General features: G+C 41.7%; 1 protein-coding gene across 1 annotated transcript in view; it reads left to right on the top strand.

Annotated features, from left to right (window-relative positions):
- Window positions 1-9218: 9218 nt before the first annotated feature.
- The window catches only part of ZNF233 (zinc finger protein 233), a 29497-nt gene continuing 20428 nt past the window's right edge, over window positions 9219-18287 (top strand). Inside the window, exons 1-3 of the mRNA XM_021681057.2 lie at window positions 9219-9274; window positions 16946-17072; window positions 17596-17691. Of these exons, the coding sequence (XP_021536732.2) occupies window positions 9260-9274; window positions 16946-17072; window positions 17596-17691 (238 nt within the window). The 5' untranslated portion in view covers window positions 9219-9259. The remainder of the gene's footprint in view (window positions 9275-16945; window positions 17073-17595; window positions 17692-18287) is intronic.

Genomic DNA, 18287 nt, shown 5'->3' with positions numbered 1-18287 from the left:
ATATATATATATATATATATATATATATATATATATATATATATATAAACACACACACACTAATATATAATGTATATATATAAATATATATTTACATTTCTTTAAACTTACTGTTTTGAAATAATCTAAAACTTCACAAAAAAATGTAAAAATTATATAAAATCTCTTATATACCCTTTACTCAGATTCACCAGTTAACATGTTTGAGTCTTTCTTTGCATGTACGTGAATGTCTGTTCTTCACAGTAGGGAATGGTTTTTAGAAATCAAGACGTGGGAAATAGATATGTTACTGAGGGGATGGAGATGATAAATAGGTAGATAGATAGGGCGGTGGGTAGGGAAATACATAGGTAGAATGAATCATGAGTTTATACTTGTACCACCAATTTTTTAAAAGATTTTATTTAGAGAGAGAGCATGAATGGGGGGAGAGGCAGAGGGAGAAAGAGAATCTCAAGCAGACTCCACGCTGAGCATGGAGCCCAACGTGAGGCTCGATCTCACAACCCTGAAATCACGACCTGAGCTGAAATCAAGAGTCGGACACATAGCTGACTGGAGCCACCCAGGCACCCCTCTACCACCAATTATTAATTTGACATCATAGTGTTCTTTCTAGCCTTCCCCCATTATAAATTGTATCTTTGTTCTCCAAGAATAAAAAATTTGGCTCCCAGCATCATCCACTTATTTACTGGAGAGTGTAAACATGCACCCAGCTACAACTTGGGGGTTCTATTCATGGAAAAAGAATGGGGTATTGGACAACAAGTGCCAGAGGTGATTTGAATGGCATAGTCTTTCCACCATAACTTTTCCCATTCTCAGGGCATTGACTCTTTAAACCAAGTTAAATCTCACAGGACCATGAAGAAAAGTAACCAATAGAAAAATAAATCCAAAGATAGGCATATCCAAATGAGAACCCACCAGATAGTGATTCCTTGCCGATACTAGTGCTGCTAATGTGAAGGAATGGTACCTTGTGAAGGGCAGGTTGGGGAGCAGTTCTGGCCGTTGACCAGCCCTGTATAACACCATCTGCTATTCACCTCCCATTTCCCCCTATACTTCTCAGAGTGAGTCTAACAATTCTCAGGACATCAAGGACTGCATCCCTCCATTGCTTCTTGAGAGAAGTAAAGTATTTTAGGAGAAACTGGAGTTAGACCAAACAAGAATATTATTTACAAAGTGGTATATTGTAAATTAAAAAGACTCTGGAACTAGACTTGTTCAGTTCAGCCATTTGCCAGTTGAGTAACTGCAAACAAGATGCTTAATCTCTCTGTTCCTCAGTTTGCTTGTGTGTTCAGTGTGGATGATAATATCTCTTCTGTTGTGAGGGTTGAAACTTTATGCCTGGCATATAGTAAGAGCTGTACAGTATTAGCTATTATCTTCAATAGATAAAATTATTACTATATAGTTATGAAATTCTAAGCCAGGGAACGGTAAACTATAGGTTGTTGGCCAAATCCAGCCTCTATCCTATTTTTGTATGGCCTGAAAGCAGGAATTTCACCTGTAAAGAATTTTAAGGAGGAAAAAAAGTATAAAAAAAAGTAAGGAGGAAGCAAAAATATGGACTGCAAAGCCTAAAACATTTATTGTCTGACCCTTTAAAAAAAAAAAAAGACATTTATTTTAGAGAGAGTACACACACGGTAGGGAGAGAAGGGGCAGAGGGAAAGGGAGAGACAGTCCCAAGCGGACTCTACTGAGTGCAGAAGCCCACGCTGGGCTTGATCTCAAGGCCCTGAGATCAGGACCTGAGCCAAAACCAAGAGTCGGATGTTTAACCGACTGCGCCATTTAGGCGCCCCACAAAAAAAAAAAAAAAAGTTTTTTTTAAATAAGGAAAGAAGGAAAAGCAGCAGAAAACAAACGCTAATATCACCCGAGAACGCACTGAACTGCAACAGTTTATACGTTTAAGGGGGAAAAAGTGGCAACCTAGAGCAATCGGAACCTTGCTGAGGATTCTGGGAAATGTAGTCCGCCAGGGCCGGGCAGTCAGAGCCACTTCCGCTACCGCGCGGAGGCGCTATAAGCCCGTGTTCCGCTAGGGATTCTGGGAAGCGTGGTCCCGGAGCTGCTACCGGTCCAGGCGCTTGTGCTGCGGGAGGGCAAAGCCCCGGTCAGTGGTACCTTCTGGAACGTGAGTCAGGCTGAGCCTCTGCGTCTCTGCCCAGTTCGCCTGGGCGTGAGACCTGCAGGTGCCGCCCTCGCTCTCAGGGAATAGAAGCCTCGGAGGGCAGGGGCGGCGGGGGGGCGTCACCTTGGTTTTAGGGCGGGTCGCGCGTCCCTGACTTGGCGGGCGGGGGTCGCGACCTCGGTTTCCCTGGCCTTCCACCCTTCTACACGCTCTGCCGCCTTCTAGCGACACGTTCGTAGACTTGCTTAATTTCTCCGTTTCTCCTTCGTAAAGTGGAATTAAGGGTAGTTCCTCCATAGGAGGCGTGTAGTGAGGTTTACGTGAAGCGTGAAGATGCTTGGAAGCGATCCTGGCACGGGAACAGTGGCCCGTTGTTACCAATCGGCGTTTTCTTTCCTAGAAGCTCTCAGCCCCTGAAAACTTCTGTGAGCCCGGGATGGGTTCAGAGCTGCAGCTGCAGCGTCGCTGGCGCTTCTCTGAGTCCCCGTGGGAAGCAGGGCTGTTTAGGATTCCTCCTGACTCCCCATGACCACACCCCTCTTTTTTAAAGGAAGGATTGGTCTCACCCCAGCTGGTGCCTGGGCTTGTCCACCGTGATTTATTCTGGACCAGGGGGAAAAAAAATTGTGATATCTCCCAGCCTCTTTTCCCTTCTCCGCCCCCGAGTTCCCAGAGGGTGCAGAGAGGAGGAGGGAGTGACCCCCTGCCTCCTGCTGGTAACAGTGTCCCACCGTGAGAGAATTTAACATGATGTGCCATTTCTTTCTTTTTTATATGATCTTATTTATTTGAGAGAGAGCATGAGCGGGGGGAGGGGCAAAGTGAGAGGGAGAAGACTCCCCACTGAGCAGGGAGCCCGTGGCGGGGGGTGGGGGGGGGGCTCCATTCCTGGACCCCGAGATCATGATCTGAGCGGAAGGCAGATGCTTAGAAGGCAGGTGCTTAACCGACTGATCCACCCACGCTCCCTGCTGTGCCATTTCTGCTCTCAAGTGGGGAACAGACTTCCTTCACTCCTAAGCAGATATTTTTCTACTGGGCACATGTTCAAATGTTTATAGAATAAATGGGAGTTAGATGAGACCTGTGTTGAAGAATGAGTAATAACAATTTGGTGACATGTTGAGTGCCACATAGCTTTATATGCGTCAATTAACTTAATCTTCCTAACACACAAATCTTCTGTGATTATTTGTATTTTACAGATGACAGCGTTGATAGGTGAAGAACTTAAGTTACTTATTTTCCCAAAGTCCAACAACAGGGAAGAGACAGAACTGGGAATTTGAGCACAGGCTGTCTGGGTTCTTGACCTTTATGCCATACACTTTTTCAGCCCCCAAATGGTAATTATGGGGCATCCCAGTTGGGTGGGGGCTGGCAGCCCAGGGGTGAAAGAATTCATCCAAGGCAGAACAGAGGAGATAGAAGTTTATCGAATACACTGCAAGAGAGGAGCAGGCAGGACAGCAAAAGAGAGACTGTTTGCCCCTGGGCAGTGGTGAGGGGCCACAGTTTTAGGGCTGAATGAGGAAGTATGGAGATGTATGGAATTTTCCCTTTTCTGGTAATCTTAGGCACTGTGCCTGGTTGTAAGTAGCCCACTGGTTAGTTAGGGACTATGGCCATTTTGAGGTGAGTCACTTAATGAGTCTGTTTGCACTAGCTTGGTGGTCATTGTGGGCCCTTTTGCCTTGCTCAAGGTTTCATTGCTCAAGCCTGTTGCCAAGACACAGCCTCTACAGTAATCCCTATGTCTAAAGGAGGGAGGCCATTTGGTAATAATTTGGGACCTTAAAGGACCTGAAAGCCATGCTCATTTAATTACTTTCTTATTTTCTATGACACTCTGTTTTCTGATTATGGCGGTAGTTTGTGCTTATCCTAGAGAAGTAGAGAAATAGATGAAGAAGGCCAAAAATGATCCATAATCCCAGGATGCAGAGACAACTGTAAACATGTTAATGTATTTCTTTTTAGTTATTTCTATGTATATGCATTTTTCTATGCTTCTCAGGAGTTGTATCATACTTGTAGTATTTTTATATTTGGTAACTTGTGATTGTGAACATTTTCAAACACAGATACAGACAAAATACTATAATGAATTCTCACATCCATCAACCTTCAACTGTTAGTCTAAGTTTTGTCCATCTTGCCATATAATCCTCTCTCCCCTTTTTTGCTTGAATATTTTAATGCAAAAAAAAAATCTAGACATTGAGGCTAGAGGATTTATACTAGATTATCATAAATATATGGACGTCGAGGGAGAGAGGACATAAACAATTCCAAAGTTTTTATGTGGTGATTAGGAAAATGGTGGTTAGTGAGAAAGCTAGGAGCCCTGTAAGACTTGCAGTTAAAGAGGGGCGCCTGGGTGGCTCAGTTGGTTAATCATCCAACTCTTGATTTCGGCTCAGGTCATGATCTCAGGGTCGGGAGATTAAGCCCTTTGTCAGGCTCTGAGCTCGGTGTGGAGTCGGCTTGGGATTCCCTCTCTCCCTCTCCCCCATCCCTCTCATGTGTGTTCTCTTTCTCTGTCTCTCAAATAAATAAATAAAATCTTTAAAAAAAGAGTTGCAATTAAAGAAAAGAACATGACAAATTTAAGAGTCTCATGCTCTACCGACTGAGCTAGCGGGGCAAGAACATGACAAATTTAGTTTGTGCCTTTGGAATTTAATTTGCTCTTGGTTTCCTGAAGACAAATTAAGGGACAAAACAGTAAAAATGATCCATATAGATATTTTTGTCCTTTATCTCACTCTGTGGCTATATACAGAAGCCACAGCTTTTTCGGAGTATTCAAAAATTGATAGACATTTACTGATAATACTTCCATGTCCTAAAACAAACTTTCTTAGAAACAGACCAGGACTAACGCATCGTCTCTGGATTTATCACCACGTCATAATAATGAAGGTGGTGAAAAGAATAACTAGCATTTATTGGGAGCTTATTATGAGTCAGGCAGAGTTTCCAGTGCTTTTTATATATTAACTCATTTATTCCTCAAAAGACCCTTGTTATTATCCCCACGTTACAGATGAGATACAAGAAGATAAGTGGTCTCCAGAAGATCACTCAGCCAGTAACTACGGCACTGAACTAAAACCATCAGGTCTTTTTTTTTTTTTTTTAAAGATTTTATTTATTTATTTGACAGAGAGAGACACAGCGAGAGAGGGAACACAAGCAGGGGGAGTGGGAGAGGGAGAAGCAGGCTTCCCGCAGAGCAGGGAGCCCGATGCGGAGCTCGATCCCAGGACCCTGGGATCACGACCTGAGCCGAAGGCAGATGCTTAACGACTGAGCCACCCAGGCGCCCCTAAAACCATCAGGTCTTAACATAGCACCTCCCCATCGCCCCTGCCCCCCCACCCCCCGCCATGTTTTTCTTAACAGTATCAATCACCAGCTGACACATGATGCACATATCTGTTGGTTGGTGAATTATCTGTCTTCCCACCTATGATATCAGCTTCACGAGAGCAGGGACTTTCACTGCTGTGTCTTTAATATATGGAATTGTGCCTGGCATGTAGCAGATGCTCAATAAGTATTCGTTGAATGTATGAATGAATGTGCTTGGTGAGTAGTAATGAGGCTCTCAGCTAATATAATACAGGATGTGTCTTTATGAACTGTTCATTCGGTCATTTATATATATGTGTGTGTGTGTGTACATATAATTATAAATATATATCTTTATAATATTTATATATTATATTTATATAAATAATACTATATATTTATAATACATACATGTATATATATATATATATTTTTAAATCTCTATTAAGTGCCTGCTACATGTCATGAACTCTTCTGGGCACTGGAGAAAGAGCAGTGACCAAAATAATGCAGCTTACCTTCTGAAAAGGTGGATAGATATAAGCAAGATAAAGAAAACATCCATTAGTATGTTAGAGAGTGCTGAGACCAAGTATAAAAGGGGAGTGAATGGGACCAAAAGGGAAGTGGTGGGGTGGGGGGGTTTCAGTTACATAAATATGTCCGTGGAATAACATTTGAGTAAGGAACTGATGGTGCTGTATAAACAAACAAATAAATAAGTAACTTTAAAAATTAAATAAATACTGGGCACCTGGGTGGCTCAGTTGGTTAAGCGACTGCCTTTGGCTCAGGTCATGATCCTGGAGTCCCTGGATGGAGTCCCGCATCGGGATCCCTGCTCGGCAGGGAGTCTGCTTCTCCCTCTGACCCTCCTCCCTCTCATGCTCTCTGTCTTTCATTCTCTCTGTCTCAAATAAATAAATAAAATCTTTAAAATAAATAAATAAATAAATACCTAAATAGGGTTTGCTTTACCCAGAGCCCAGGATTGACCCTTTTATGATTATTTTACCGTTAAGGATGACTGTGATGTTGCTTGAACAAAGCAAATAAAATAGGAAACCCAGAGGAAGAAATTGGAAGATAGAGTTCATCCTGTCCTTCTCCCAATTAGGAACAGCCTCAGAATTTTACAGCTCAGAAGAACCTCAGAGATTGAAGAGTCCAATCCTTGCCCGATGGAGTGTTTTTTCAGTCATTTTTTGATTCCTTGTGTTTTCAGTACTCAGTATATTCTGGGTACTGGGGAGAGAAAGGTGTGTTAATCATCTCATAGGCAAAACAGATGCTTAACCACTAATTATCCCCGTGGTTGCCCCCCGGTGATGGAAGGCTTCTTGGAGTCCAGAAGTGGAGAGCCGAGCCAGGGACCCCAGACCTCACTTCCTTTCTCTCAGTAAACACTGTGAAATGTCAGGTCTCCTTGCAAAACCCTGTTACTGAGCAGAGCAGTAGGGGGAGGCAGAAAGAGGGCCAGCACAATGGAATTGGTGTTACGAATTGGGGTTTCGTCCAGGTTTTGAGAAGTGGATCCAATGCTCTCATCTCTACTCGAGTACTTCTTTTTTTTTTTTTAAGATTTTATTTATTTATTTGAGAGAGAGAGAGAACACAAGTGGAAGGGAGGGGTAGAGGGAGAGGAGGAAGCGGGCCTCCTGCTGAGGAAGGAGCCCGATGTGGGGCTCGATCCCAGGACCCTGAGATCATGACCTGAGCTGAAGGCAGAACCTTAACCGACTGAGCCACCCAGGCACCCCTCTACTCGAGTACTCTGTCTGAAGTAGGAAGAGCCACGAACATGAGTGGATGCCACATATTGAACGCTTATTTGTGTGTGTTGTGTTCATGGAAACCTCCTAACAACTGTAGACGCTAGATACTGTTATGATCCTATCTTACAGATGTAGAAAGAGGCACAAAGAGCTAGGAAGTCAGAAGAGTCGATGGTAGAATCCTGACTAACTGGCTCCAGTATCTCCCAGCAGATCACTTTCAGCAGACCTGTGCCCTCGGGCTCCCCTTTCTCTCATCCCAAGGGACAGCCTTCCTACGTCCTCTTCATGTTTGTGGTTAGAAACACGGAGACCATATAAAAACATGAGCTCTGGAGTCAAAGTTGGATTCAGGTCCATTGTCATCTCTCATAAGCTCTGGGACCTTCAGTAACTTAATCTTGTGAATCCCCCTCTTCCTCATCCATTACATGGGAGCAATAATCATCATATCATCACTTATTGAGAGTTTATATAATGTGCCAGGCACTGAGCCAGGGCTTTTTTCTTTTTTTGCTGTTTTTTGAACTTTAGGTGTATTTCACATATCATACCATTTACCCTTTTAACGTATATTCACAAGGTTGTATGACCACGACCACTATCTAATTCCAGAACATTTTCATCACCCCAAAAAGAAACCCCCCACCTCTTAGCTATCACCCCTCACTCCCTGCTCTCTGAGCCCCTTGCAACCACTAATTCACTTTCTGTCTCTGGATTTGCTTAGGCAGCTTTGCTAGACTTGCTCACGTAATCCCCAGAGCAACACTATTCATTTAAATGAGAGACTGTCAAGTTTTTGTTTCAAATGAAAACATCTAGAAGTCCTAATTTTAATTAGTTTTTCCTTACTACAGTGAGCATAGGAGAGGAGCAGTTACCACTGAGACTCTTCTAGCTGCGTGAGGAAAACTCAAGTATTCAAACCTCCTACAAAACCAGATACTGATGTCAATTAAACATCATTTCAAGACAACAGATTATTAAGTAATATAGCCAATCAGAATTATGGGCTTTCAGAGATAAAGGTGAATTTCTTTCTTTTTTATTTTAAAGATTTTATTTATTTATTTGACAGAGAGAGAGAGAGCGAGAGAGGGTACACAGGCAGGGGGAGTGGGGGAGGGAGAAGCAGGCTTCCCGCTGAGCAGGGAACCTGACGTGGGGCTCGATCCCAGGACCCCGGGATCATGACCTGAGCCGAAGGTAGATGCTTAACCGACTGAGCCACGCAGGTGCCCCCTACTTGAGTATTTTAAAAGATTTTATTTATTTGAGAGAGAGCAGGAGAAGGAGCAGAGGGAGAGAGAGAGAATCTCCAGCAGAGCCTGACTCGGGCCTTGATCCCAGGACCCTGAGATCATGACCCGAGCCGAAGGCAGACGCTTAATGACTGAGCCACCCAGGCGCCCCAAAGGTGAATTTCTTAAGACTAAGAATTGTAAGGGGCCTCTGGCTGGCTCAGTCGGTGCAGTGTGTGACTCCTGATCTCAGGGTTATGAGTTTAAGCCCCACATTGGGGGTAGAGTTTACTTAAATAATAGATGGATAAATAGATAGAAGGAAAGAATTGTACAGGCTCTGAAATCTGGATGTCTTATAAAAGACTCCTTTACTGGAAATGATGGCAGAAGACATTTGCAAAGACAAATTTATGATTATAAATTTATATATTTATATACATATATATATAATCATAATTTTGTTACATCACCTACTTTTTTTTTGCAGCTGCAGGGGAATCAGCTATAAGAGTTTCTCCCTCTACTCACATGTTGACCCTCACAACAGTCCCATGAGGGAAGCACAGTTATGCCCTTTTGTAGGTGACAGATTTGAGGCACAGATTTGTTTACAATTCCCACAGAGCAGCCATCTGGGCAGGGCCTACGTCTCATGGCTTTTTTCTTTGTCAGTTCTGCCTTCCCAGGACTCTGCCCTCTCCCAGAAGCAGCAGGAGAAAATGACCAAGTTTCAGGTGAGTTGAGTTTTGATTTTTGTCAAAATTGCATGCCTTTTTCTCAAAGATTAGACACATCTTTTTTCTCTTCTATGGGAAGGATAAAGGAGGAAAACAGGTATTTGTTATATGCCAGTTCTTTTTTTATTGGTTTTCTTTTTTTTGTTTCTATCCTTAGCTTTTGTTTTGGTTTTGGCTTTGGTTTTATTTTAGCATCATCTTCATTTCACAAATAATAGCTCAGAAATTTATAGATTTCAGAAAATTAAAAAAAAAACAACCCACATTACTATACTGCGTATGTCAGCTGTTTTCCCCATACTATCTTTATAAGGTTATAATTGCAGTGTATGTACAGTTTCCAATTTTATATTTTCGCTTACTGTTACTATTTGAGTTTTTTTATGATTCAGCATTCTTTTATGTGCTCATCTTAAAAGGGTTTCTAGGGGCGCCTGGGGGGCTCAGTCGGTTAAGCATCTGCTTTTGGCTCAGGTCATGATCGCAGGGTCCTGGGATTGAGCCCCACGTCGGGCTCCTTGCTCAGCGGGGAGCCTGCTTCTCCCTCTCCCTCTGCTGCTCCTCCACCCCACCTCTGCTTGTGTGCATACTCTCTCTCTGTTTCAAATAAATAAAAATAAAATCATTTTTTGAGTTACAGTTTACATATGATTTACATATAATAAAGCATTTGATCAATTTTGATGAATATGCACACCCACATGACCACCTCCACAATCTAGATGTAAACCATTTCTGTCACCACGAAAAGTTCTGGTTCCCTCATGTCCCTTCCCAATTAATCCCAGTCCCACACACCTGTCTGTAGGCAATGACCAATTTACTTTATGTCACTACAGATTAGATTAATCTTAAGTTACTTGAGTTTCGTATGTTGGTCCTCAACCCTCTCGGGAGCCTCCCAGCTGTAATCTGAAATGGGCCCTGTACACGGGAGGCAGGGAGAGATGGAAGAAAGGGGCAGGCCACTCCAGGTTGGTAGGTGGCAATTTTACTAAGCAAAGGGAATTTACCTGTGAGGCTTGTCTTGGGCGGCAACAAGACAAATGGATCCCCTCAGCTGCCCTCCAAATCTTAGAAGTTTATAAAGAGGCCCTAACTGTCCTCAGTATACCGTGCAGGTGTTTTCAACACCACATCATTATCTCAAATCTGTATCTTTGGAGCAGTCTGTGGGAGCAGGAAAGACAAGCAGAACCTACATCCCAAGGACAGGAGGGGGTGAGGAGCCTCCGAGTGCCAGGGTCCAGCTCACGGGTCATTTGGCAGTCATGTCTTTTTGATGATGTCTCCCCACATCATGTAAATGAAGTTATACAGTGTGTACTCATTTTGTGTCTGGCTCCATTTGTTCATCATAATGTTTTTGGACCCAAATCAATAGTCCTTTTTATTGCTGCATAGTATTTCATAGTGTGGGTTTTCCACGATTTGGTTATCCATTCACTCATTGATGGACATTTGGGTTGCTCCTTGTTTTTGGCTATTGAAAATAAACTATAAGCATTTGTGTGCTAGATTTTTGGATGAACACAGGCTTTCTCTCTCTCTCTCTCTAAGTAACTAGGAGAATATAATCTTTGGGTCATATGCTTAACTTTTTAAGAAATTGTCAAATCATTTTCCATTGTGATTGCATATTTTATATTCTTTCCCCAAGGTGTTAGAGTTCCAGTTGGCTCCACACTTTTTCTAACATTTGATATTTTCAGTCTTAAATTTTAGTTATCCTAATGACAGATATGTTGTGATATATCATTGTGGCTTTCATTTGTATTTTCCTGATGCCTGAGATGTTGAATGTCTTTTTTCTGCTTTTTGGTCATCTGCATCCTTCTTTTTGAAAGGTTTGTTCAATGCTTTTGCTTATTTTTAAATTTAAGTTGTTTATTTGTATTGAATTTTAGTAGTTCTTTTAATATTCTGAATACAAGTCCTTTTGACCCATGAGCATTTAGATCTTCTTTCATTTATATCTTCTTTCGTTTATCTGGGTCTTATTTCTTTCCCTCAGTCATGTTTTATAGGTTTCAACATGTGGGTTTCTTACATGTATCTTGTTAAATTTATCCCTAAGTGATTTATGTTTTTGGGGTGCTATTCTGAATGCTGTTGTTTTTGAAATTCAATTTCTATTTGTTTGTTGCTAGAATATAGAAATGTAACTGACTTTTGTATCTTGACTTTTCTAAATTTGCATATTAAATCTAGAAACGTTTTTCTAACCTGTCAAGATTTTCTACACAGTCATCAGTAAATAAAGAGGTGTATTTTTTCCATTCCTGTCCCCATCGTGTAGACTGCTTTTTCTTTTCTTATTGCACTGGCTAAAACTGTTAGAACAATTTCGCTATATATAGCCTTTCCTTGTTCTTAATCTTAGGGAGAAAGCATTCAGTCTTCCACCACCTGGTGGGCTTTTTGTAGATGTCCATCATTGAGGTTGAGGAAGTTCCCTTCTAGTCCTACTTTACTCAGAGTTTTTATTATGAATGAGCATCAACTTTGTAAGTGCATTTTCTTTTAACAGTCAGATAGTCATATATTCCTTTGGTTCAATTAGATTCTTTGGAACCTTGTTTTTTAAGCTTGATTAGGGTGGGGGGGGAGTAACTTTTATTCCAGAGCAGTGGCTCTCAGGAGCAGCTTTGCCCCACCATGGGACATTTGGCAGTGTGTGGACATTTTGGATGGTCAGGACTAGACGGTGGGTACCATTGACAACTACTGGGCAGAGGCCAGGGATGCTGTTAAACATCCTACAATGCACAGGATAGCGTCCAGCAATGAAGAATTACCTGGTGCAAAATGTCAACTGTTGAGAAACTCTGTTCTAGAGATAGTTTAGCCCTTCTACTGAAGTGTGGCCCTTTTGTTGCTGCCAAATGTCCCTAATGATCAGTGAGGGCTTTCCATTTTCGTTGTTTGGAATTCAGACACCTCTAAGTCCTACTAAGCTCTGGGAACCATTCAGCCCATCGCTCCTCAGATACTTTTTGCCTGGCCTGTGGCGTTTCCTCCTATATTTGCACAGTTTGGTTTTTAGCACTAGACTCAAAGGGATTCCTGGGCAGATTTCCAGTGCTTTTCTTATGCATAATTCCCATTCTGGAACTCTGCTCCACATTTTCCACCTATCCAGTCTCCCCATTCTGATTTTTCTGTCTCTTCAGTCCAGCAAGGCTCCGTTTGGGTTCCCCCTTCCAGCACTTGCAGTTCAAAAGTTATCGATAGGTGAATATTTAGGGTGATCATAGGGCTCACCCCATTTGTTTCCTTCATTTCAGAGATCAAAGTATTCTGCTTTCAGTGTCTGAAAGCAGTTTGTTTCATATTTTTTTTCTATTTTACTACTTATGATAGAAGGGCATGTTTGGTACCAGTTATTCTGTTAAAGCCAGAAACAGAGGTTTCTGTCACGTGCATTTTTGATGACTGCATCATATTTCAATGAATTGCTGTTCCTTAAAAAAAAATTCCTGGTGTGCCTGGGTGGCTCAGTTGGTTGGGCGTTTGATCCCAGGGTCCTGGGATCGAGCCCCACATCAGGCTCCCTGCTCAGCAGGAGTCTGCTTCTCCCTCTCCCTCTGTGTACTCTCATGCTCTCTCTCTCTGGTAAATAAATAAAATCTTAAAAAAATTTTAAAAATTCCCTAATCCTAGACATTTAGGGAATTTAAGATTTTTTTTTTTTTTAAGATTTATTTATTTGAGCGAGAGAGAGCCTGGGACAAGGAGGAGTAGAGGGAGAGGGAGAGAATCTCAAGCAGAATCCCTGCTGAGCATGGAGCCCAACAAAGGGCTCAGTCTCACAATCCTGAGGTCATGACCTAAGCTAAAATCAAGAGTCAGATGCTTAACCAACTGAGCCACCCAGATTTTTAAAAAATGTTTTAGAGAACACTGCTATAACAGTTTTCCTGCATAAAAGCTCTGTTCTCAAAAAGCAGTTCTGGAGACTGCCACTTCTGGAAAGATGGAGGAGATGTTATTCTTCCCACTAAGTAAAGGGCCAGAAGTCTTAGCCCAGAAGTAGTGAACTTCTCACCGCACCAGGTGTCAACAGAGTCCAAGTGGAGAATCTGGGCTCACATCCCCCAGCTGGCAGTAACAAAGCTCTGCTTCCCTTCCCCTTTGAGAGATGTGTCAGAGGAGGCCTAGTGAAACAGAAGATTTAAATGAAATCCTGAGTCTGATTACAGAATACTCAAAATGTTCAAGTGTCAGTGGAAAATCATTTGGTATACAAGAACCAGTGAAATCTCAACTGGTATGAAAGACAATCAACAGACACAGTAAGATGATGCTCACTGATGTTAGTTCTCAGTTATAAGTGATATAAAATGTTAGTTGTCTGACTAAGACTTTTTTTATTGTGGTAAAATATACATAACATATATTAAGTGTACCACTCTATGACATTAAGTACATTCACAGTGTTGTGCAGCCATTACCACCACACATCTCCAGAAGTTTTTCATCTTCAAACTGAAACTCTGTACCCATTGAACAGTAACTCCTATTACCACCCCTCATCCCATTCTCTGGAAACCACCATTTTACTTTCTGTCTCTAGGTATTTGACTATTCTAGATACCTCATATAGGTAGAATCATATACACAATCCTTTTTATGACTGGCTTATTATTCACTTAGCATAATGTCTTCTAGATTCATCCACTGGACAAAGATTTTAAAGCAGCTATCATAGAAATATTTTAATAAGCAATTATAGACATGCTAGGGGAAAAAAAACCCCAAAATCTTAGCAAAGAAATAGAAGATATAAAGTAGAACCAAATGGAGATTTGAGAACTGAAAAATATAGTAAAAGAAATTTAAAAATTCAGTGGGTGGGATCAATAGCAGAATGAAGGGACAGAGGAAAGAACTCGAAAATAGAATAATAGAAATTATTTAATATGAATAAAAGAGAGAAAATAGACTGAAAAAAAAGAACAGTGTCAGGGGCCCAGGGGACTATAACAAAATATATAACATTCATGTCATTGGGGTCCCAGGAGGAGAGGAGGAAGAGGGTGCGACTGAAGGAGTATTTGAAGAAATATGGCTGAAAATTTCCCAAATTTGACAAAAGACATAAAACTACAGATTCAAGAAACTGAGTGAACCCCAAACAGGGTAAACTGCAAGAAATACACCAACACATCTACTGTCTTTTTTAACTTTAAAAACCCAATTTTGGGAGAAAATAAGTATTGTTTTGGTTTTGCTTTTCATAAAAATAATTTAACTTCTTGTTTAAACTAGATGTTTCTTTAAGCTTTGATAATGAGGAAGATAAACACACAAAGTATTCTGGGGTCTTCCACCCTTCTCGGTACTCTGTTGTCATTAATAATAGTAGTAGCAATAATAAATGGAATAATAATAGCTAAACAGAAAAAAAAGTACACCAACACATGTTCTAGTTAAACTTCTGAAAACTAACAAAAAAGAAAAAAAATCGTGAAGGCAGTCAGAGAGACATGATACCTTAGCTGTAAGGGAAAAAACACTCAAAGACAGTGGATTTCTCATCAGAAACAATGGTGGCCAGAAGGAAATGGCACACTATTTTTAAAGTGCCAAATGAAAAGAACTGTCAACTCAGAAGTCTGTATCCAGTAAGGATATCCCTTGAGAATGAAGGGAAAATCAAGACATTCTCAAATTAAGGAAACTAATGTATTTGTTGCCAGTTATACTGGAAATATAAAAATTAAAAACAAATATGACCCAGGGCACCTGGGTGGCTCAGTCAGTTAAGCATCTGACTCTTGATTTTGGCTCAGGTCATGATCTCAGGGTTGTGATACTGAGCCCTGTATCAGGCTCTGCACTCAGCATGGAGTCTGTTTGAGATTCTCTCTCTCCCTCTCCCTCTGCCCCTCCCCCATCTCTCTCTCTAAAATAATAAATAAATAAATCTTTTAAAATATATGGCTTGGGGCGCCTGGGTGGCTCAGTCAGTTGAGCATCTGCCTTCAGCTCAGGTCATGATCCCAGGGTCCTGGGATCGAGTGCTGCATCGGACTCCTTGCTTGGCGGGGAGCCTGCTTCTCCCTCTCCCTGCCTCTCCGCCTGGTTGTGCTCTTTCTCTCTGACAAATAAATAAAAATAAAATCTTTAAAAAAAATAAAATTAAATAAAAAAATAATAAATATGACCCAACTATATGCAGTCTATAAGGAACTCACCTCAGGGGGCTCCCTTCTCCTTGCTAGATGGGATGCTACCTTATTCATGAATCACTTTATAAAACTAGATGTTCAAATTAAAAAAAAAAAAAAAGCCTCACTTTAAATATAATGGTATCAGCAGGTTGAAGAGGAAAAGGATGGAAAAAGATACACCACGCAACATTAATCAAAAGAAAGCAGGGGTGACTAAATCAACGTGGGAGTGTAGTAATACAGTTACCATATCACTTGTAATTATATTAGTAAAACTTAGTTTCCATTGAGGACCTACCCTGTGGCAAGTGTATATGTTCTAAGCAGTGTACAGTGGAATTTCTTTGATGATGGAGGTAGTCTATATTGTACTGTTCAGTATGGTAGCCACTACCCACACGTGGCTCTGGAGCACCTGAAATGTGGCTAGTGCAACCGAGGGAGTGAATTTTTAATTTTATGTAATTTAAAATTTACATTTACATAGTCCCATGTGAGTCACATGGCTACTGAATTGGACAGTACAGTTATAAAAATATCATGTACATTCATTTACATAACTAGGAATCTTGCAAGATGAATGCCATTACACAGATGAGGAAAATGATTAAAGATTTGTCTGTTGAAGATCTTACAGCTTGTGAGGGCCAGAGCTTGGGGATTTAAACAGGTATTATAGCATGAAAAACTGAACACTTTGACACTTTGAATGCTGTCATGTAGAGGTGGCATGTGCCTTCAGAGTGCAGAGGGTCCTTTGCATAGCTCCCCGGGAAGGGTGACCTGTTGGTTTGTCAGATTGTAGCAAAGTGACAGTCCCTTGACTTAGTGGTTATGTGAATCAGAAAGGAAAGACAAAAATTATTTGACTCTTTGGGGACTAAATTGACCTAACATCTCTGGGACGATTTGGTCGTATCAATCAAATTATAAAATGTATATACCCCACAATTCCAGAGTTACTGTTCTAGGGCACTGACTATAGGAATACTCACAAATGACACCATGTTAAATGTACAGGAATTATTTGTCACTGGTTGTTTTCTTTTTTTAAATTATGTTCAGTTAGCCAACATATAGTACATCATTAGTTTTTGATGTAATGTTCGACGATTCATTAGTTGCGTGTAACACCCAGTGCTCATCACAACACGTGCCCTCCTTAATGCCCATCACCCGGTTGCCCCATCCCCCCCCCCCTCCCTTCTGCAACCCTCAGTTTTCAAATTTCAATTAAATTTTAAAATTTAACTTTAATTGGAAATTTTTAATTTTAAATTAGTTTTTAATTTTTTTACTGTATTGTTGATGTGACTGTGGCTAAATCTGTGGAAATGACACATGGGATGGAGAAGAGGAGGAAACTACTTAGGTAGATCCAAGGCCCTCAGAATCCAGAACAGCTTCTCACCCATCCTCTCCACCTTCTTAGGGCTGCCTTGTCCCTACTGGCCATTGGTTATGAGATTGCGGTTGCCTGTGCTTATTGTAGGAGACGGTGACATTCAAGGACGTGGCCGTGGTCTTCACCAGAGAGGAGCTGAGGCTGCTGGATTCCACCCAGAGGAAGCTGTACCGGGACGTGATGCTGGAGAATTTCAGGAACCTACTCTCTGTGGGTGAGCACAGGGGCCCTCTCTGACTCAACGTCAGCCCCCTGGAATGTCTTGGTTTCAAATGTGTAAGACTTGGGGACTCTTACAATGCTTCCCCAAACTTGGGGGAGGGGTCTCAGTTTCCTCATTCCTGTAGGACACCTTGTCTGTACCTTGTCTGTTTTTTGTCAGATTCCAGTCGGACATCTTGTGAGGTTTAAAATCAGTTGGTGAGTTACATCATTATTGTGTTGAATGAGATAGGTCAGAAATAGTGTAGCTCCTTGTCGGGAACTGCATACTGTGCAATAGAGATTGTGAGCAAAAGCAGGAAAGGAAATGTGACAGAAGTAGGTAATGGTTAGGATGAGGTCAACACATCTATGTGCTTGTGTACTGGATCACAACATAAAAGGTCTTTATTACAGCAGGCCACGGTCAGAATTTGGGAAAATACTACTTAAAGAGCGTAAAGATTGTAATTCTGGAATTAAAATCTTTGCCTTCAATTTATTCACGTTGCACACATGCCATTTCTTTTTCATAGGATATGAACCCTTCAGATTAGATACGACATTACCGTTGGGGAGAGAAGAGAAGCTTTGGATGATGGAGACACAAACCCCAGGGGATGGGCGTTCAGGTGAGAGGCGTGCAGCTCTGAGTGCTCACCACCTCCCTGATGGCCAGCCCACCCGAGCCCCTACCATTCATTACCCTGCCTCATCGCAGCAGCTTTCCCACTGCCTCCCTGCTCCTATGGGGTGGTCTGTTCTGCACACACATGAGGTCAGCCCATGTCATTCCATTTGTTCAGCCTTCCGTGACCCCTGTCTTGGTACGACCCGCAGTCCTCATGGCGGCCATTTGAACAGTAGTGAGAAGGACTCCTCTGGGCTTGTCCTAACCTATGGTCTCTGCTTCGCCCTTGGTGAGCGCTGCCTCCTCCCTTTACGGAGTTACGTCCTCCCTGCTCTGGCCTTGCCTCTCTCCTCCCTTCCTTCCCTTCATTGTCCCCTTTTCTTTGCTCCCTCCTTCCTTCATTTATCTTTAATTTGCGTATCCCTCAGGTAAACCCAGCCTAAAATAACAGTAATCATAGTCATTCCTACTGGAGATAAGCACCAAAAGCCAAAACCAAATCAAACAAACAAAAAACCAGAAAAACCTATCTGCTAATCTGATGTGAGTAGTGAGGGGAAGGCCTTCCTGGTCCTTTGATTATTTCTTTTCGTGTAT

This window comes from Neomonachus schauinslandi, chromosome 16 (assembly GCF_002201575.2).
Source record: "Neomonachus schauinslandi chromosome 16, ASM220157v2, whole genome shotgun sequence".
In the NCBI taxonomy this organism is placed as follows: Eukaryota; Metazoa; Chordata; class Mammalia; order Carnivora; family Phocidae; genus Neomonachus; species Neomonachus schauinslandi.
Note: the sequence above shows the minus strand (reverse complement) of the source record. Positions and strands in the feature narration are given on the sequence as shown.